Below are 22,248 nucleotides of genomic sequence, written 5' to 3' on the forward strand. Positions count from 1 at the left end.
AAATATGGCAGTAATTCTTAGCATTTGTACATCTCGTCTTATTTTGATCTGTTTTCTTTTCGTACAGTAAAATCAAGACAGGATTGCTTACTTTTCTTCAATTAAGGGAGTGCAATCTTGATGATTACTATAACTCAAGGTGACAAAGCATGGGCATATTAATCTGAAAAGGTCTGGGATGTAGCAGGATTTTTCATTTATTATTTGTAAACATTTGCCAGTGGAAATAAAGAAGTTAAACATTATTATAAAATGGGGGCTTTAAGCTTGTTTTCATCAATTTATTTCAAGTATCAATACTATGTTTTATATGCCTGATATTTTGGATTATGTTTTTGTTTCATTTTCTATTATGGTTATGTTGGATATGGTTGGGTAAGTAGCATATTTAGCCCACATTTTGTTTTCTGTCGTAAAGAAAGGGCCACATTGTTCTTTGATAGGAATAGTCTGTATTTTTGCAGTTATCAGTCTTGAAAAAATGGGGTTTACCTCAATTCCAGGTGTCCATTAACTCAATAGAATAGCCATTCTGAAGCTTTGTTTTTATTTTTTTGCTTTTTTGTTTTTTAAGCTGTAGAAGTCATACTTTGTTTTCTTAAGTTCTTTTCTTTGGAGCATTGCTTCTCTCCCCAAATTTCAGTTTCTTTTCAATATTTTCTATTGTTTTATTTTGTGTATTTTGTGCCCTTTGTTGGCTCAATATCTCACTAAAAATTTGGGTTCATTTACAGGGCATAAGAAACATTCATAATTACTTAACATGTTTGATTTACTAACTGGTTCCACAGTATTGTCTAGGTTGTGTAATTGTATTTTATCTAAGTTAAATATTTAAAAAATTAGGTGAGTTTGAACTGAGAGCTTAGAAGTAGTAGTTTCTGACATGTAAAGAATATGGACACAGTGCAAGGCCTGTTAAGCCCAGGGTATTTTAAAACAGAAAATGCAGACTCATCTAACAATGCAGAGCTACTAGAGGCTGAATTGCTTTTGTGTTTGTGAGTGGTTAAGATGAGGAAGTTGCCATATCGTAGGTGATAACTTACATTTTCAAGAATTTTCTTCCTGGGAGTTGTGCAGTTTTTGTTTTTAAATTTATTTGTAAAAATTTGTTAAACAGTTTTTAAAGGTTACTTTCTATTTACAATTATTACAAAATATTGGCTCTATTTTCCATGTTGTACAATACATTCTTGAGCCTATCTTACACCCAGTAGTTTGTACCTCCCACTCCCCTACCCTGTATCGCCCCCCCCCCCCCCGCCCCCGCCACCCACTAGTTTGTTCCCTATATCTGTAAGTCTGTTTCTTTTTTTGTTATATTCACTGGTTTGTTGTATTGTTTATGTTCCACATATAAGTGATATCTTACCATGTTTGTCTGTCTGGCAGTTCTGCAGTTTTGACTAAATTAAAACAGTTTAAAAAAATGAGTTGGTTTAAAAGGTCATGTTCGATGTATTGCACTAGATAAACTTGAAAATAAAAATCTCAGTTTGAGTTCTAAGGTGAAATTTAACTCTGTAATATGGGGAGGATTGCAACTAACTGAGAGATTGAGAGGATTTTTTTTCCCAAGGGGTGTTTAAGGTGTGGAAACCTGCTTAAGGGCTTATAGAGTTTTCTGGAGGAAGTATTAGCAAGGAAGTATTAGTATTAGCAGTAAGTCAGAAATCTAATTTTTCTTCAGTATTTGTCCATAAAGCAGTTTCCTAAAACCTTATTTCTGGTTCATGTTGCCAGCATGATGAAATGTGAAAAAAGAATTGGATTGGGAGTCAGGACGTTTAATGATGTTGACAAATAATTTAGCTTATGAGCTTCTATTGTTTCCATTTGTACATAATAAGTAGCAGCCATTGCCATACTTCATGGGGTATGTGTGAAGATCAAATCAGATATAAAAAGTAGTATCACTTTGTAAGTGGCAGAGTGATCTACCCATGCAAGTATTATTGGCCTGCCTAAGTAACATTTACATAAAGCATATTACACATTTGAAGTGTGATGACTTAATGTGATATATATACTTTTGGACTGAGAAGTTTGATGGAAAAAAGTCATATGGGATCTTCATTTGATTTTTTTGGTAGTGCTTTTTGCCTTTTACTAGGCTGAAGAGAACCTGGCCCCTTTCCTGACTGTGACTTTGTACTCTGCTGCATTAAAGGTTTGGAAATTGCAGTGTGCTTTTATGGTTCAGCCTTTAATTTTGGTTTTGATTTGTTTTAATTGCATATCTAAAGTATAAAGAAGATCATCAGTGTAACTTAACAGTAGGAAGTGGATGTTGTTTTTAATGTTCTAAAACAGTTCTTTAAGTTGATTTCATGAACAGTGAGTCTACACAGAATGTCAAATTCCAGGTCCTCCCAGAGATACATTACATGTGTAAGCATTTGTCTTTCAGGGAAAGAGATAGTTTAGAGCTTAGACACTCCTTCTGGGGAAGTCAACCCTATCTGTATTACATACAGCATCTGCCCCTTGAGATTAACTTCAAGTTGGGTTGACATATAGAACATTCAAGTAAAAAAGTCTTTTAGAAACTTACAAATCAATTCTGAGGACTTTATGAGAGCAAATATAAGGGAAAGTAAAAGGCAAAGAAATATATCATGGGTTGGTAATGACTGCTTCTATATTTGATTAGTTGATAACTCAAATAACATCTTTACTAACATTTTATCTAATATTACTACTAGGAAGTAACAATGGATGTGTACTTGTCTATTATGTACTTAAAAAAATGGAAAACAGAATAAAAAAATATAAAATCCCTTTGTTTTCCATCTCTCTGGCTTTTTTCCCAAAGTAGAAGAGAGTTGTAAAAAAGAAAAAATTAGGACAGATTATCCTTTTGTGGAAAGTATGTTTAAGATAAACAAAAAATATAGATATATGATAAATACATATATTTTAACAAGTAAAATCATTAAAAAAATTTTTTTGAGAGTAGAAAAAACAACATCAAGCTAGATCCCATTAGTTTTACTTATCTCTGAAAGAGGAAGAGGAGCCAACAGGGGCTGGCAGTGCCCAAGTGAGGGTCGTGTGGCGGCTAGTCAAGCTTCTAGATTTACTACTGGCTCTTTCAGGCTTTTCCAAAATTAAGATGTAACAATCCTGGAAAGTCAGGATTCTTTTCAGAATGGGGAACACCTGGTGAAAAGGTAGTTCCATACTAACAGATATCTTAATTTCCCCCCAGCATTTTGAATTCATATGGTTTACTGCTTTGTTTCAAACTTTTAATCAAAGGTGTAGCTTCTTTTAGATGGAGGCAAAAAGGGATACTTTTATCTTCGAATATGGCAGTAGTTGCTTCTGTTTCCCAATTTGAAGGATGTTACATCATAAAAGAAATCTTGTGAAGAAATTGTGTATTGACTCACTTCTTGCAGAATTTGTTTTCTAAACCAAAAAGTTAATTTACTGTATGTAACAGTATTGCTGCCTCTTTCTGGTCATGGATAAAGTGAAATTACTACTATTGGAGATTTTTTTCCAGATACCTATCTTTAGCGATATCGGTGTTTAAATGAAATTCCACTCCATTAAAACTAGGAAAGCCTGTTTGCTATGGAGAGGTTATCTTTGAATCCACTTAGAAGATGCATATAACAAAGAGGCAGGACAGCCATTGGACCCACATCTTGATGCTGTAATTACTACACTGTGGACTCTTCAAATCCCTGGGTTATGCTCTCTCTTCTCTAGCATCAGTTTTCTTCAGTAAACTTCTGATACCTGAGATACAAACGTTTTAATATGATTCCCTTTAGTCCTTTAATTTGTTCTGAAGAGACTGGTCATCCAGAAGATGATTGGATTTTTGTCAGTCATTCATTTACTTAATATTGGGTTTGTCTTTTCATTTAAAAAAATGTATTTTTTTTTCCTGCTGATTATGAAGGTAATAAATAGCTCACTGAAATTTAGCAGACATAATACGTGTAATTTTAGTTTTTTTAGATTTGAAAGATACTCTTTAAAATTTAATTAGACTAATGCATATAAATTAATATCAATAGGGTTTATTATACATATCATTTTCTGACTTGCTTTTTTCACAGAATATATTATTGATATCTTTCCATGTCAGGACATGTTGATCTATTTTAAATTTTTAATGGCTGCATTAATAATAGATATTATACATTTTAATTTTAATAAACTCACTCTTGATAGACTTTTCACTTTCTAATTTTGTACTGTAAAAATTCAACCATTCTTACACACATGTATATGTATTTTCATATTCATGTGAGTATTTCTACCAGATAAATTCCTAGAAATGAGGTGGATAGGAAATGAAATAGAGATGATAGGTCACAGGGTATCTGCCTGTAAAGTTTTGTTATTACAAAATTACTCAAATGATAATAACTATGCATTTTTACTGTTTACAGTACCTATTTTTCTGTATCTAACCTATTAACCTGTTTAATCTTTGTTGATCGTTTAGGCATTAAAATAATCTTGCTACTCTTTGTGTATCTTTCGTAGTAAGGTTGAGCATTTTTTTCCTTATAAGCCATTTTAATATCTTCTATAAATTGCTTACTCATATTCCTTGATAAATTTTCTGTTCAGTTTTTTAACCTTTTTCTTACTTATTTATTGGTGTACTTTAAATGTTTTGAACTCTGTTATATATGTCACAGGTATTCTCAGTATATCATTCTTATTTTATGACTTTTGGCAAACAAGTTTATGATTTTTATATAATAAAAAGCTTTTCCTTTACAATTTCTAGGTTTTGTGTAAAGCTTAGTAAAAAGGTCATCTTTACCCCAGGATTGTAAAACTTTTCTGTTTTGTTTGAGTCTTCTTGTGTGTGTGGTTTTATTTTATATGTTTAAATCTCTGGGCTGTATTTTTACCAGGTGGTCTTAAGGTTCTATGAAGCCTTATCTTAATAATGCTGAACTTTCACAAGGCAAACATGAGAGATGACATCAATTTGAAAGTCTTTTGCAACACCACATTTATGACGTTTAATGGAGAGTATATATAATTCCTGAGTGATGCAATTTGTCAAAAAACTGATTTTTCCCCCCTTTGGGAGGTAGGAGGGGAAGAACAATGAAATTTACTGTCTTTTTAAATTCAGAAGCGTTTTATGTGGAAACGGCTCTTATCTTTTGCATCTCTTTCATGCTCTACCTTTCACACCAACCATAGAAAGGCTCTGCTGTTTTGAGCATCCAGAATGGCAGCCAGCACTTTAGTTCCATATTCAGAATTACCTGTCAGATCATTTGTCTCTTGATGCTGTTTGGAAGCAATTTAGTTTGGCCTGGGCTTCGTGAAAATATGTTGCAGGATTTATCTGCTATAACAGTTAAAAAGCCATACAAAAACTTACTCTTTTTCAAATAAAGAGTTTACCTGACCATTCTAGCCAATAAGCCTTGGAATCAACTTCCCTAGGGCAGTCTTTTTTTTTCCCCACAGCACAGAGGCCTAGTGGGTACTAGGCACTCCTAGGCTAGGCTTATTTATTGCCAGAGTTTGGGGACTGAAATAAGGTTGACATTGTAGATGAAAAAAAAGTATAAGCTGAGCCTTCACTTAAGATGAGACTATTTGGAAAAAAGAAAGCAACACAGTGAAAGGTTCTTCCCCCACCACAATGAACAGGATTGAAGACCCTTTAATTCCCCAAAGAGATACAATTCTCACCATTTACTCCAGAAGTGTTTGTCACAGTACTTTTAAAAATGTAAATTTGTGCCAAATTACCATAAAGCATAGTGACAGTAACAGTTTTAGATCCTTACTTAGACAGAAAATCTTTCTTAAGCTTTTCTGTTTCAACCCCTTCATTGTGGTGCTTAGTGATTTTAGTGGCCCTAGCTGCCTTTTGAAAATAGGCAGGAATAAAAAAAATTCATAATTTTGGTACATTTAAAAGAGGCAAGCTTAAGGGGTGGGGCTAGACCTGAAATTAGACCTGTAGCTCATTACTATTTCTGATCCTTCAATTCCTGATCTGAGTAAAAATGCTTGTGTGTCCTTTTCTATAGATAAAATAGAATATTAAGCGATTAAAGATGAGAGATTACTATGTATGACTTCTAACTAGTAGAGAGCAGGTAAAATTTTTGTGCTGTTACAGAGACATTGAAAATTAAATTGAAACTCCTTATCAAAAGCTTTGAACTTCACACTAACTAGTAAAGTAACTTATGGATAAAAGTAATAGAGGCTGCTCTTAGGCAAGCTATGCTAAGAAGTACAGAAGTTATGCTGAGAAATAAGAAATAAATGCGGTACATTCAGGGGAAGGAGAGATAAGTGTGTCAGAAACATGAAGGAAGACTTCATGGAGGAGACTGAGCCGTAAAGATGGAAATCAGAAGAAAGGAAAGGAGGAAAGCATTCCAGGAAGTGTGACTTGAGTAAGTGAAGACATGGAGGTAGGGCTGTGCTCCTCTACTTGTAGCAAGTAGATTACTTTGATCAGATGAAATAGCCCTGGAGGAGAGAACTAATCGATTGCAAGCTAGGCTAGAGCCAGGTAGTGGAAGCATTTGGATGTCCCCTTAAGAAGTTTGACTTTATTGTACAGAATACTTATTCTCAAGGTCATGGGGAGACTTTTGCACAGGAAGTTTAAAAAAAAATTTCTAGCATTTGGAATAAGTATTGCATGTAACCTGCAGTCAGTTTCATTGTTGCCTGTATGTAAGGGTTCAGGATGGTTGTGTGTGTTTAGGGAGGGACCAAGCGAAGAGTTGCAAAATAGCACTGTAAAAAGTGGTGAGTACCATTGTAATTAAAACAGCCTGTTTTTGTGCTGGAATATAGATCATTGGAACAGAATGGAGACTACAGAAACTGATTCATAAATGTATGGGACTTTATGTGACAGATTCATAAATGCATGGGACTTTATGTGACAGAGAGTGGCATTTTAAATCATAGAAAAACTATGGAATATTTAATAATTGACATAATTTCTACCTCACACTAAAAGGGAGAATACCCAGATTCACACATTAAATAGCTAAATATAAAAGCCAAAACTGAAAAAGTATTAGTAGAAAATATAGGAGAAATATTTACAATCTTGAGAGTAGGGAAGACTTTCTAAAGCAAGGTGTAAAATATAGGTTATAAAAAACACCTTATTCTCCATCCTCAACATTTGACTGCATAAAATTTAAAGACATCTATGATAGAAGATATTTTTTTAAATTAAAGCATGCTAGAAAAAAATATTTGCAGTAGGTTTAGCAGTGAATTCATTCATGACCCAGTTTATGAAGAACTTCTGAAAATCAACAGACAGCCCAATAGGAAAGTGAACATGTGAACATTAGATAATTCATGGGAAATGAAATAAGGATAGCCAATAAACATAGGAAAAGATGCACAACCCCACTGAGTCATCTGGGAAATGGAAATTGAAATAGGAGATTTACTTTTTTTTGCTCATGACATGATCAGAAATTAAAGATGGTTGTTACATTTTTGGTGAGGTTGTGGAGAAATCAGTATCTTCTTGTGTTGGTAGGAGGTCTTCCCTAACAACCTTATTTAAAATTCTAATCCCCACCCCCTACTCCCTGCATTCAGTTTTCCCCCTTTTTGCTTTATTTTTCTCCACAGTACTTGCCACCAACTAACTTAACTACATCTTTTGCTTGTTTATTTCTGTGGGGTTGTTATTGGACAAAAAATAGAATATAAGGGACATTTAAAAAGTTTTTATTAGTTGGGATCTTGGGTCCTCTTTCCTTTATCCAACAGTCTGGTTTAAAGCAGGCATTTCATATCCTCTTGGGGAGATGAAGGTTCCAGAACCTCTGAAAAGCGTGATAGAAGTAGGTTCTTGAAAGCTGTCTAGACCGACTGACTCATCTTTGATCACATTTACAGTACAGCAGCACTTTTGGGACCTTTGGTCACAGCCCATTGGTTGGCTTACCTCGGAATTGTAGACGTGTGGGAGAATAATGCCCCCATTCTTCTCCATCGTGTCTAATTCTAGAAGATACAGTAATGGAAACCGTACCTTTTCCATAGTAAAATGTAGCTACTCAGGAATGATGAGGGGTGCCATCATATCAGCTAATATTCACTCCAGTTGTATTTTATGAGGTAAAATTAATATTGTTGCTCTGTTATTAGTTTTGACAGCTGCCACCTAAAGTGTTTTAAAATTACATCTTTGGTCTGTATCTCTCCCCTAAATTCAGTCTCCAGCTGCCTACTTGACCTTTCAACTTGGATGTGATAATAGCTGTCTCAAATTTAATATGTCCCCAATGAGTTTACCAATTTTCCTTTCATAACCTGATGCTTTTGCAGTCTTCCAGTCTTAATGGCCATTCCATTCTTGTATTTACTTGGGACAGGGGTCATCCCTCATACCTCGTATTCAGTACGTCAGGGAGCCCAGTTGGTTATACCTTCAAAATATATATATATAATTTGCCCACTTCTTACTGTCTTTGCTACCACCCTGGTCCAAAGCACCATCATCTCACCTGGATTACTGTGGTAGCTTTGCAAATGGTCTTCCTGCTTCTGCCTTTGCCCCCTCACAGTGCTGTCTCAATAGGGCAGCCAGTGTGATCCTCAATTATTCCTTTCCTCAAAATTCTTCTGTGACTTTTAGTTTCATTCAGTAAAAAGTCTTAGGATCTGTAAGGCCCTACATCATTTGTCTCCCACTCCATTATCTCTCTGTCCTCATCGCTTTCCACTTTCCCGGTAGCCCACTTCTCTCCAACCACACAGGCCTCCTTGCTGTTTCTCATGGATACGGGCTTGGTTCCAACTTTGTACCTACTGTTCCTTTGGTCTGAAACACTCTTTACCCAGTTAACTGCACGATGATTCACTCACTCATTCAAGTCTTTGCTCAAATATACCTTCTTAAGGAAGCTTTCATTGATCATCCTTTTTGAAAGTAAGCCTCTCCAACCCAGCATTTTCTATTCTCTTTTCCCATGCTTTCTCTGTAGTAGGAAATATACCATCAAATACACTGTGTATTCTACCAGGTAATGTTGTTTATTGGATGACTCCAGTGTGAAAGATGAAGTGCTTAGGAAAATTGAGATGATTTTTTTTTTCCTTTGGCCACACCATGTGGCATGTCGGATCTTAGTTCCCCAACCAGGGGTTGAACCCATGCCCCCTACATGGAAGCATGGAGTCTTAACCACTGGACTGCCAGGGAAGTCCCAGAAAATTGAGATGAATTTAATTCAGACTATTGCAATAGGAATATCTCAATGAACCGAGGAGTTTTATAGAGGCAAGTAAACAAGGGACTCAGAATGGGTGGAAGTGAGTCTTACCTGGGATTTTTTGAGGGCAGGTTGGTCCTTTGCAGTTAGCTATCAGTCAGAACACAAAACAGGATGGGGAAATTTCTCAACCTTCCTTGCTTTCCTGGAGCACAGGGCTCAGATGAAGTTCAACGTAGTCAATTACTGATAGAATTTAAGCTCCAGGAAGGCAAGACTCTTATTTGTTTTGTACATTGGTATATTATCAGTATCCTGCATGTGCTAAGAACTCAATAAATATTGAATGAACAGATGGATAAAGGAGTAAATTAAAAATGGTACTAACTGTAGGCCCATCTGCTGGAGAGTTTGATTATACTAGTGTAGTATAATCCTTCTACCTTAAGTAACTTCATAAATGAGATACAAACATCCATGTAATAAATTTACATCCTAATATGACTAACATGTGCTATATTCTATGTGGAAACCGTATGTTTATAATGCTTAGTGTCAAATTCTCTTCCATAGAGTTCTATGAATAAAATCTTACATGTTGTGAAGAAATGTACCATAGGATTTCTTATGAAGTGAGAATCAATTTAAATGATTTGTCTCTGTTCTAGAGGCTATTATTATAGGATTTTGGAGTTTATCCTGAAGGCAGTAGAGACCAATTTTAAGTGATTGATTAAGTGATCAGATTTATGTGTTAGGATAAACAGAGTAGGGACAGCATTGGGAAGGAGTGACTGGAGGGGAATTTGAAACTGCAGGCAGAGATCTCTTAGAGAGCCGTCACTGTAATAGAAGTGGGAAATGATGAAGTTGGGATAGGAAGTGGATAAGGATTTAGACCTGATTGGATTTTTGGGTCAAGGCAAGTTTTAGTTATCCCAAATGTAGTTATCCTAAATCTAGGCTTTTTGACCTGATGTTTGGTGGCTTTTTCTTGCAGCCAGATTATTTTTGGCTAATGCTGTTCTCTGAGATAAGAGGAGCAGGAAGATGATCTTAGTTTTGTAGATGCTTTATTTGAAAGGCCTGAGAAACCTACTAGTGATCATCCAAAAAGCAATGGGGAAATATATGACCTGAGATTGGGGTAAAGAAGCTACCCTGAGGAATAAAACGAAGCCTGAGTCTAGAAAAGGGCTTCAAGTTTATCATCTTCATTAAGTACCCTTAGCTTTATAACTTTGTATGATTTTTTATGCCTTTGTAACTTTCCCATAAACTGTTTATTTCTAAGTTATTATTAGTAAAACCCTCAAAATGGAACAGGTTTTTGCATTTACCTTTGGTCAAAATAATGGGGAGAGGAACCTCATGGATTCCTCTAGAATTTTGAGTTCCTTGAGGAACAGTTTAGAAGTGTGTCACTAACTGCATCATCACCCAGAAATGTTTACCTTTTTTCTTTATTGAGTGCATAATATGTGTTACCGGTCAAGTAAACAAGCAATTACAGCGTAGTATTGTATTTTAAGTAGTAGATTAGGGAATATACTAGTCTTTGGGGATGGGGTCAGAGAATGGTTCACAAAGTGATGCATTAGCTGAGATAGAAGAGTGGGCACAGGAGTTTGGGTAGAAGTAAGGAGGTGAGGAACTGAGATCAGAATATGCAAAGCCCCTGAATTAAGAGAAAGCTAAGCTTTTTAGCAGAATTGAAAAGGTGGAGGGGAGAGGGAGGGGATGGAAGGAGAGAGGATGAGATGCTAGAGACAAAACACTTGATATGTGAGGCCTGTGGGCATTATCCTGAAGACAGTATGAAAATCTTAACATTTTTAAGGAATGAAAAATACTACCATTTTAAGAAGATAACTGGCTATAGTGGGGAAGTTCAAATACAGAGGCAGCTTTCAGAGTCAATGTGTCTAGGATGGGGCTCAGAAATTTACTTTTTAAAATTTTGATTTAATTTCAGTGCACCCAACTTTTTTTTGCGGTACACGGGCCTCTCATTGTTGTGGCCTCTCCCGTTGCAGAGCACAGGCTCTGGACGTGCAGGCTCAGTGGGCCATGGCTCACGGGCCCAGCCGCTCCGTGTCATGTGGGATCTTGCCGGACCGGGGCACGAACCCGTGTTTCCTGCATCGGCAGGTGGACTCTCAACCACTGCGCCACCAGGGAAGCCCTCAGCCAAGTTTTTGAAAACACCTGAATTAAGAGGGTTCTTTAGTAGGGCTGTGAATTTTGCTTACCAAACTCTTACTGTGGTGTTATGGCCAGTAGGGGAATCTATTTTTCCTCATTTGGGCTAGATGTGAAGCTTGTTCTTCCTCCAGGGCAAGTAAACAAAGAACTAAACTGGGATCAGATTAAAATGGGCTCCTTGATTTGAGAAATTCAAATATGATAAAGTCCCAGTTTAGCAATGTACGTAACTTTCTTTTGAAATCTTGTCTTTGCTTATCCCCAGAGCAATTAGAGTTCTTGATTGGAAAACAAAAGCTGGGGACTATCTATTTAGAACTGTTTAAATGGAAATTACCTAGATAAGAGCAGGAGATATATACACATTAAATATCCCTGATCAGGTCTTGTATCCCAGGAGTTTTGGAAGGTTATGTAAGTCTGGGGGTGAGATGGAGCAGCACTGAGAATGTGGGCTGCTAGAGGAGGTTAGGAACTGGGGGTTTGCAAAGGGAAGAGGAGCTTTCACATGGTGAAGAATGATTGCTTTTTTTAAGGCCAATTTTCCTTTTTTAAAAAAAAATGTTATTTATTTATTTTTGACTGTGTTGGGTCTTGTTGGCTGCGCGCAGGCCTTCTCTGGTTGCAGCGAGTGGGGGCTACTCTTCATTGCTGCGTGTGGGCTTCTCACTGTGGTGGCTTCTCTTGTTGCAGAGCACGAGCTCTAGGCTCACAGGGCTCAGTAGTTGTGGCTCGCGGGCTCTAGAGTGCAGGCTCAGTAGTCCTGGCGCACAGGCTTAGTTGCTCCGCAGCATGTGGGATCTTCCTGGACCCGGGCTGGAACCCGTGTCCCCTGCACTGGCAGGCGGATTCTTAACCACTGTGCCACCAGGGAAGTCCTAGGCAAATTTTCTTAATTGTAAAGCCCTACCTACTTGTTCCATATAGAATGGTTTTTCCAAATACCAAGTCACTTAAACCAAAATATACTACACTTTCTCTTTTCTATTCTTTGTTATTCTTCTTGGTTATTCAGTCCTTTAAAAATCTTTCCTGTCTGTCTTCCTAAATCTCTCCTAACCCCTCCCCATCCTATTTACCCTCTCCCCCTCATCAATACTGGTTAAATTTAGGTGCTCATCTTTTTCATGGAATATTGCATTGATTCTTTGTATCCCACAGGTCTAGGGCCCTTTAGTTGTTTCCCCATTTTAATATGTGCCCTTTGAAAGATTCTGATTTTCAGATGTCTTCTTTTAATACTTCACTCATGCTAAATTAATTGCATTTCTTAGAAGTGTCATGTTCTATAACTTTTTCTGCCTTTATTTTTGTAGTGCTTTTCCCATTATCTCTTGGGAAATCCTTCCAGTGTCGTCATATTTTCTCTTTTGGCAATAAGGAACCAGAGTTTAATTTTTTTGTGATAGCTCTGAATTTTAAAATTTTGGCAACTAATTCAGTTAAAAAACATGCTGTCCAGCATGTCAAAAACATTACAGCCTCATTTATAAAGCCTGCTTTGACCATTTTCCTTTCTTCCTGCAAAGTTAACTGCTCAGTCTTTGTGCAGTCTAATATGTTAACCCACAACTTTCGAATTGTTATAAAATAATTCAAATACAAATAGTAACATCAAAGTTTTTAACTCATGAAAACTGGTTCAATGAGAAATTGGGCTTTATGTAGTCAGTTTAATAAGGAATGGTGAAATAAAATTGCTGTATCCTATAGGGAGGGTATTTAAGCCTATCCTTTGGGATAGTGTTCTCTACTGGACGCATTTCATTGTAATAGTTTTTTGTTTGTTTGTTTTTACAAATTTACCTTTAAATTTAGAAACTGCCTGGGCCCTAATTAGTTGTAAATGGGAAATCAAACAATCAAATGACCTCAGGTGAACTTATCGTAAAATGTTCTGTCTCGAGTGACATTAAAAGTCACACAGTTGTCTTTATGTCTTATTTTAGATTTTGAATAATTTGTCTGAAAACATGCTTATTTTATACTATCAGTGACCAGCCACCTCTCTGTATCTTCTTTTTTTAAAATATTAATTTACGAGAGCTTCCAGAATCACTAATGGACAGTCCACATCTATATTTTTTGCCTTGTTTTCATTTGTGCACTGGTTCCATATTAAATTGTCTGCAGTAGAGTTCTGTTAGAACACTAACCATCAACTTGGATATAATGGGTTCTCAGTATATGTGCAATAATAAAAGCATTTATAAGACATATGTTTAGAACAAAGTCAGCAAGATACCATTTACTTTAATGAGCTTAATTTCCCCCCCACCCCCACCCCGGCATGCGGGCCTCTCACTGTTGTGGCCTCTCCCGTTGCGGAGCACAGGCTCAGCGGCCATGGCTTACGGGCCCAGCCGCTCCGCGGTATGTGGGATCTTCCCGGACCAGGGCACGAACCCATGTTCCCTGCATCGGCAGGCAGACTCTCAACCACTGTGCCACCAGGGAAGCCCAATGAGCTTAATTTTGAAGTTTAAATAGTAGTTTCAGGTAGAAAGGGTAGAACAAACTGGGTAGAGTGACCAATGTGTGCTGGTTTAGGACTTGAGTCTATCTAGGTTTTTGCCAATGGCCACAAGTTTCTAACCAACTTCTGGTCTTTTTCTTCCCCTGTTTTAATGTAACTGAAGTGTTACCAACATGGTTATTTTCCTAAAAACCATTTGATCACATTCCTTCCCTGCTTGAAAATATTAATTGCTTCATGTTGACAACAGTAGATTTCATTTTGCTGGGCCTTGGAACTCTTCTTTCCCCCACTTGGTTTCTTCAGCCATGATTTTCACACCATACTGTTCATTGAAAACATAGGCTTTTGCTCTGGCTGACTGTTCCCCATTTGTCGTTCCCTCAGCAGTTGACTTCCTCAGAGTCAGATTGTTTTCATTTACCTTTGTTTCTGCCTGGCCAAATCCTACATTTTCTTTCAGATCCAGCTTGCCTCTTCATTCCACAGTACGGCCGTCTACACTGTTTTGGCTCAGGAGGATCTCCTTGTCATGAAGTTTGGTTGTATTTGTTCATATAGATATGCAAGCATATCCTGTCTGGTAAATCTGTGGGTGGGTTGTCTCAGTTTCACCTGGAAGGCAGTAAGCGCCACTTTTTGTACTTGGGTCACATACAGTACTTCCTATAGAATTTTTAAAAATGTGTCCCACATATCAATATGTTTTTGTATTTGTAGACCTGAAAAATGTCTGAAAATTCCAGTGACAGTGATTCATCTTGTGGTTGGACTGTCATCAATCATGAGGTATGCTACTTAATACTTTTTATAAGGCAGTTTGTAATATTACAGTGTTAACAGTGATGTAAACTGGGTTCTTTGAAGGCCATTAGTTTTTTACATTTAAGCATAAGGTTCCATTGTCTATAGCTTTTCCCACCTACATTTCACTTCACTGCTGAAAACTCTTCACGAGCCAGCATGTTATTAGACATTGCTTTCCTCAGCTTTGAGACATTAGGCAGGTATTTACTGAGGGCTTATTATTGGTCAGGTCCTGTGCTTTACTCATGTTCTCATAATTTTAAACAACCCTCTGTGGTACAGATTGTTTTCATTCTCATTTGATAGTTGAGAGGACCAAAGCTTACGGAGATTCAGTAATTTGGCCAAGATTATGTAACTAGAAAACATCAGAGCCTGGGTTTAAACAGACCAAGGAGCATGGAGAACATGTGTTCCACCCATGTTATGTTACGTTACGTTACGTTATATTATCATTTCAGAACTTGATGGAAAAAGGACTATGGCTAGAACTCTTACAAAATGAATTTGATTATAGAAATATGATGTTACATAACTAGTACATAATAAACAGTAATTTATTTTCTCACACTGGTAATGTATGTTAATTACGGAAAAATCATAAAATAGTGATATATAGAAGCAGTAAGATAAAAACTATACCTATTTAAAGTGTTAATGGATTTATCTATAATTTTCCTGTTTATTTTTAGACTCAAGCCTCACTTATTTTCCTTCATCAATAAAAATTTTTTTTTAATAAAAATTTTAAACGCTATTTTTTACAATTCCTTTGATAATTTAATATTTAGACAATTGGTTAGTCATGACTTCTAGAAAACAACATTAACCGAAGTTTCTGCGAGAAAGTTTTAAAATTTATTAGCAGCTGTACCAGTTGAAATTAATGTGGTTTCTTTTTCTTCTTTCTTCTTTTTTTTAATAAGTGACTTTTCTATTTTTAACCTGTTTTCTCCAAAGGTTAGATCAACTCTCATAGTAACAATTTCTCCTTCAAGGATAATTAACAGTATAGAAGTAAGGCAGCTGTGGGAGTCTGTAGTGTGAAGCAAGATAGCAGACTTTTCTGGCATTTAGCCAAGTGTGTCATTTGGGCATTCTGTATTAGAAATACCTTGTCACAGAGTTGATCATATTTGTACCTTTATCCTTCTTCCTTCCATATCTTGTTATCAGGTTCTACTCTTTCTTGCTAATGTCTCTTACATGTATTTCCTTTTCCTTTACCATTGCTACCATTCTGATTTAGGCCAGATCTGGTCTCCCCGGTGACTCACAATTCAACCCGAACCTTGTGTCTGTTACTACCATTCTCCTGCCACTTCAGGCAATCCCAAAATCTTATACTCAGAATTCTTTTTAGGACTCAACTCAAACCCACTGCTTTAATGACGTCTCTTAGTTTTTGCTGTTGTGAGTTATGTATATCAGGAGAACTCAGACCTTTGATTTTATGGATTACTAAATTATAGGAAAATTGAGGGAGGGGCCTGGAGAGAGACAGAATCATTAGTGGATAACTTATTTTGCTAATTAAGATGAGAAAAAAACCCTGTTAAGATACACTTTTATTAAAGAAAAGACAGTCTGACATCAAAGTAAGAAGGAAAACCTTGGAAGAATAAAAGAGTCTGAAATTTTATAAGGAAAGTTTACTCCATTAATCTAATAGGTTAATTTTAATCCTTGCCCTTAAACCTTTTTAGTCATATGTTGCAATAATAAGTAGTTATTTGCTTGTGGCTATTTCTCTGAATAGGCTATAAATCTGAATTTTAGATTTCAGTTTTTCATACCCTGTGCCACTAGCAAAATGTCTTGCCTAGAGTAGTTCTATAAGTGTTGAGTAGAAGCAAATTAATAGAAATAGCTAAATTTAGAAACTTATTCTCTGGGATTCAGATTTATTGCTTGGGCTTATAGCATAGTTAGCGTGTTGGACTTTTAGACTGACTTCTTTTATTTTATTGTTTTTAAGATTTTAAAAAGTTTATTTATTTTTGGCTGTGTTGGGTCTTTCGTTGCTGTGAGTGGGGGCTACTCTTCATTGTGGTGCGCGGCTTCTCATTGTGGTGGCTTCTCTTGTTGCAGAGCATGGGTTCTAGGCACACAGGCTTCAGTAGTTGTGGCATGCGAGCTCAGTTGTTGTGGCATATGGGCTTAGTTGCTCCACGGCATGTTGGATCTTTCTGGACCAGGGCTCAAACTCATGTCCCCTGCATTGGCAGGTGGATTCTTAACCACTGTGCCACAAGGGAAGTCCCAGGACTGACTTCTTTTAGAATCTAAACCTATGGCTCCCCTGCTGTAGGTTTTATGGACTAACTTGAACAAACGGAATAGATACTGGACTTCCCTGGTAGTGCAGTGGTTAAGAATCCGCCTGCCAATGCAGGGGACATGGGTTCGATTCCTGGTCCAGGAAGATCCCACATGCCGTGGAGCAACTAAGCCTGTGCACCACAACTACTGAGCCTGTGTGCCACAACTACTGAAGCCTGTGCCCCTAGAACCCATGCTCTGCAACAAGAGAAGCTGCCGCAATGAGAAGCCCATGCGCCGCAACGAAGAGTAGCACCCGCTCGCCACAACTAGAGAAAGCCCACACGCAGCAACGAGACCCAATGCGACCAAAAATTTAAATTAAAAAAGAAAAAGGAATAGATACTGTTCCCTTTGGAGTATAGCAGCATCTGGGACTTTTAAAAATGGAAGCATCTACATGTAGTCACATCCAGCTTTGGGCAGCTGATAGACGAATAACTGATTAACACTTTTTATCTAGGGGTCTGATACAGAGTTGGTGAATTCTGAACATGGTGCAGCCAGTGACAGCTGTGAGCTCACCCCAGAATGTTCATCTTTATCACAAGAGGAGCTACAAGTATTGCAGTTAGAGCAGGGAGGTAAGTTTAAAGAAGTCTGATTTTTCTTTTTTTTTTTTTTAATAGGATATGTGAGCAACATTATGAATCTTGCCTTCTTTCTAGGTGGGCAGCCTTTCTGGCTAGTCTAAATCATCAAGTCACACTGAATTTTCATGTGGATTAGGTGGGCAGGCCTAAAGAACCCAGTGGCACCAAATTGCCCAGGGGGTTTGTTTGTTTGTAGCTATAGTACATACTTGGGCCTCCATATGACTCTTCGATACTGCTAGTGTAAACAGTGACTAAATATTATTAACCTTGATTAAGACTAGTGATATACAAAATTATTTATTCACACAAAGGATTTACTAAACTCTTCTCCAGTTACCACACTTCAGAGTACCTTTGGTTATAGATGGTAAATGGCATTTAACTACTGTATTGCATTAATGTTATATATTCTTCTGTGGGATTTGATGCCCATATTAATTATATAGAGGATTAAGAAACCCAAATAATTAATCCATCTTCATATTTAAAAATTACTTCTTAAATTTTCTTTTAAAAATTGCATTAAAATGTAAACAGAACATTTCTCCGTCAGGAGAATAAAGTGCATGTGTCAAGGCCAGAAATATAAAAGATTATACCTGTTAATCTTGTTTTCAGCTTATGTGTTGATTGCTATTCTCATTTGAACAGTGATTCTCATCTTTCATGGGTCAGAGATCTCTTTGAGAATCTGAAAGCTGTGGATGGTCTCTCCCAAGAAATGCATATATTTAGATATTTAAAAAAAATTTTCCATACTTCCTCAGGCGTCCTTGGACCCTAGTCCACCTTCGTTGAGGAGTCTTATCTCCAAAATAATATTCTGTTAGGAGCTATATGACACACACAAGTGATGTTTGGGTTTTTTTCCCTTTGTTATTTTGGAGGGGTTAAATTATATGAGAAATACACATTTATGATTGAAAAACAAATGAGCAAAAAAATTCAAAGCCATCTATAATTCTTTTTATCTGGAGGTAACATTATACCAACAATGCATATACTTTGCTATGCATAAAACCTGATGCTTATTGTATACTGTTTTAATATTTTTAGCTTCTATTAACATTTTATAGCCTTTTTCATTAAAAATATGACATAAACTCTAATTTGTATATTGTTTTTTGAGAGTTTCTTATAAAATATATCTGCATCTGCTATAGTGACATTATCTTGTTTTTCTGTGTTCTTTTGAGGCCTTGTTTTTTATAGTCCATTTTTTATTATAAAGATTTGTAATTTGAAGCCATAGTTTTGATTCTTGTGTTACTAGGCATTGACAGTCATTAGAATAGTGGTACGTTTAAGAATTATGAATAAACTAAGAATTCAGGAAATGTGCCGTCAATTATCTGAGAATCAGTTTTCCATATTAACAGGTTTTTACAAACACCTTGGCTTAAGTACTTTGGAATTGTAATATAGAGATTGTTTATTTAGGGATTATGGTTTTTAGTAGATTTTTAAATGAGTTCAGTTCAGTACCTAAAATTATCCCCTGATAATTTCAAATAGTTATATTTGAAATACAGAGATCTTTTTAGTAACAATAGAGTGACTGTTATAATTACATGTGGCATTTCCTTAAATCCACTTTAAAAATGAGGAATAGATTTTATCTGCCTATATTATATAATATATGCAGACAAAAAAAAAGTCGATGAAGTGTAATTAAATTGATCTTTGCTTTATGTCAGAGAGCAGCCAGAATGGCACAGTGTTAATGGGAGGAGCTACTTATCCAGCTTTGGAGGAAATGAAGTCAGCACTCGAGGTAACCTTGTGTTTTACTATGTGGATATATGATAAACAGTATTTATTAGAGAATACTAATTAAAGCTTCCATTTCTATTTGTGTGTCCTGTTCCTATTTGAATTATAAATATCTTTTGTTGAAAAATTTGGGATTCTGCAGGTTGGTCACTTTTAAGATTAAAGTTAGCTTCCATATAACTCCTAATTAAGTGAGCTGTCTTTTAATTTAGAAAAGCGATTTCTTGGTAATGTGTTAAAGATCTATTCATTTCACCTCTAATATTTTCTTTAGAAATATGTTGCTTTCTTGAATTATATTGAGAAATTAAGGGTTCATATCTAAAATGAAGGTTAGTTTTAGAATTTGAGAACAAACTTTGTCCTTTGGCATTTTACTTGACTTCCAGATAAAACTAGATAGCTGGATGATCTTTACATTACATAGCTTTTGAAGTTTATCAGGAAAATTTAATCAGTCTTTTATGGGCTCCCTGACCACAGAGTTATGCCCAAATAAACCTGTAGAACTGGTGAGAAACAAATCCTCTCCTTTTTGTGGACATTGGGTTGGAAAGGTGGGTTTGTTTCTCAGCTTCTGCAGCCCACGAATGAATGGTAGACAGCAGTTTGATTTAATTCTGAAAGAGAGAGTTGCCAACAGGTTTGATGGTATTTTCAGACTGAAAGATAAGCCTACTATTTGTTTTTGTTTTTGGGCTTGCCACACGGCTTGTGAGATCCTAGTTCCCTGACCAGGGATTGAACCCGGGCCCCTGGCAGTGAAAGTGCAGAGTCCTAACGACTGGACCGCCAGGGAATTCCCTAGGATGAACCTACTATTGCGTAATCCTTTCCAGTTGGGCAGGACTTATTTTAAACCCAATCACCATACTACTTAAGTACCATTATATACTTTGAACTGCCTAGAAAATATAAGGCCCATAAATAATTGTTGAATTTGTCTCTAAAATTATGATTCTTCAGCGAGAGGAAGAAAAGTTACCTGATGACAATCTCTATTTTGGAACTGTCAGTGATGATTCTGATATTGTTACACTTGAGCCACCTAAGTTAGAAGAAACTGGGAGTCAAGAAGAAGAAATAATTGTTAAAGAAGCACAGAGTCCAGAAGACTTCAACATGGGCTCTTCCTCTAGCAGCCAGTATACGTTTTGTCAGCCAGAAACTGGTAAGAACTACATAACGGATACGCTGATAGGAGACTTAGGACTCTTGTGACCACATTTTATATAATGGCTTGTTTTCTGACCCTGAATTTCAAGTTTTGAATATGTTTGGGTAAAACTCATGAAAATTTTTTGTAAAATCTACTGTTATATCTAGTGTTTTCCTAGATCTAGGGCCTAGAGCACGGTAGTCCAATAAATACCATCTTTTATCATTGAAAGAAGAGAAAAAATAGCTTCAAGGAGATTTGTTAATGTCTCAAACACTCCAAAATGCATTTGACAGTTTTTAGGTCTTTAGGAGTGGGAGATTGAGCCATTATACTTAAAAAAGTAGGACAATGTTAATAAGATTTTTAGTTACAGTGGTACAAATTTTATATTATAGAAATAGTGAAAGAAACTTTATTGAAGCCTTCCAGATCCATTTAATTATTAGTCAGTCAACAAACATTTATTGTGTGCTACCATGTGCCAAACAGGGTTTAAGGAACTGGCAAAACAGCAGCATCCTAAAGCCCCTGAACTTTGGATCTTTCACTTTAGATTGAGTTATGAAAATGTACCTATTGTAAATCACATTCTTAATGCAGTGAATGCCTATTGTTCAGACAGAATCATTTGGAGGTAAAATGTGAGTTACTGAGCTAATTCCCTCTACAATTCTTTGGCACAGTTTTAGGGACATATATAACATCTTTCAGGGTAATATAAATATTTAGACACAAAGTTACAGAAAATCTAAGAAAGAGATCTATAATTAACCCACGGTGTTTTTTTGTTTTGCGGTACGCGGGCCTCTCACTGACGCAGCCTCTCCCGTTGCGGAGCGCAGGCTCAGCAGCCTGGCTCACGGGCCCAGCCGCTCTGCGGAATGTGGGATCCTCCTGGACCGGAGCACGAACCTGTGTCCCCTGCATCAGCAGGCGGACTCTCAACCACTGTGCCACCAGGGAAGCCCAACCCACAGTTTTTAACCCCCAATTATAATTTGGGGTGAATTATGTGAGAGATACCTGGGACATTGCTAGTGATAATAAGAGTTTCCTAATTTGATGCAAAAACAGGAACGTGTAGGGCTTCCCTGGTGGTGCAGTGGTTGAGAGGCCGCCTGCCGATGCAGGGGATGAGGGTTCGTGCTCCGGTCCAGGAGGATCCCACATGCCGCGGAGCGGCTGGGCCCGTGAGCCAGGCTGCTGAGCCTGCGCGTCTGGAGCCTGTGCTCCGCAACAGGAGAGGCCACGACAGTGAGAGGCCCGCGTAACTGCAAAAAAACACAAAAAAACAAAAACGAAACAAAACAAAAAGACAGGAACGTGTAGTATTTATTTCAGATCACTTTCTTAGATCTTACCATTCTTTGTTTAATTTGCCAGAATCAGACAGTGGAATTTTTCTTATTCTAATTTAAGCTAGTAAAATTCAAGTAGAGGTTAAACCAGAAGCTGGTTTAATTTAAAAATATTTGTGGGCCAGAATGTATAGTCAGATTGAAGCCAGGAGCATTGCAGAAGAGTCAAAGACATTTAAGAAACGATGCCACACACTGTTGATTTTATTTCCAGGAACTTCAGTACTTCAGAGCACATTAATCTAGTTTTTAATTTCCTTTCTGAACTTGGACTTCTTGGGAATTTGACAGATTCAGTTAAGCAGAGTATTTTTTTAGGTGTATTTTTATCCATTGC

At 36.8% G+C, this 22,248-nt stretch overlaps 1 protein-coding gene across 4 annotated transcripts in view; it reads left to right on the forward strand.

Annotated features, from left to right (window-relative positions):
* Positions 1-22,248, forward strand: part of CCPG1 (cell cycle progression 1) — a 39,024-nt gene that overhangs the window by 1,794 nt on the left and 14,982 nt on the right. For all 4 annotated transcript variants that reach the window (XM_032624049.1, XM_032624048.1, XM_032624047.1 and 1 more), the window contains exons 2-5: positions 14,614-14,682; positions 17,486-17,606; positions 19,316-19,392; positions 20,358-20,562. In XM_032624049.1, coding sequence (XP_032479940.1) covers positions 14,623-14,682; positions 17,486-17,606; positions 19,316-19,392; positions 20,358-20,562 — 463 coding nt within the window. In that variant the 5' untranslated portion in view covers positions 14,614-14,622. The remainder of the gene's footprint in view (positions 1-14,613; positions 14,683-17,485; positions 17,607-19,315; positions 19,393-20,357; positions 20,563-22,248) is intronic.

Source organism: Phocoena sinus, chromosome 2 (assembly GCF_008692025.1).
Source record: "Phocoena sinus isolate mPhoSin1 chromosome 2, mPhoSin1.pri, whole genome shotgun sequence".
In the NCBI taxonomy this organism is placed as follows: domain Eukaryota; kingdom Metazoa; phylum Chordata; class Mammalia; order Artiodactyla; family Phocoenidae; genus Phocoena; species Phocoena sinus.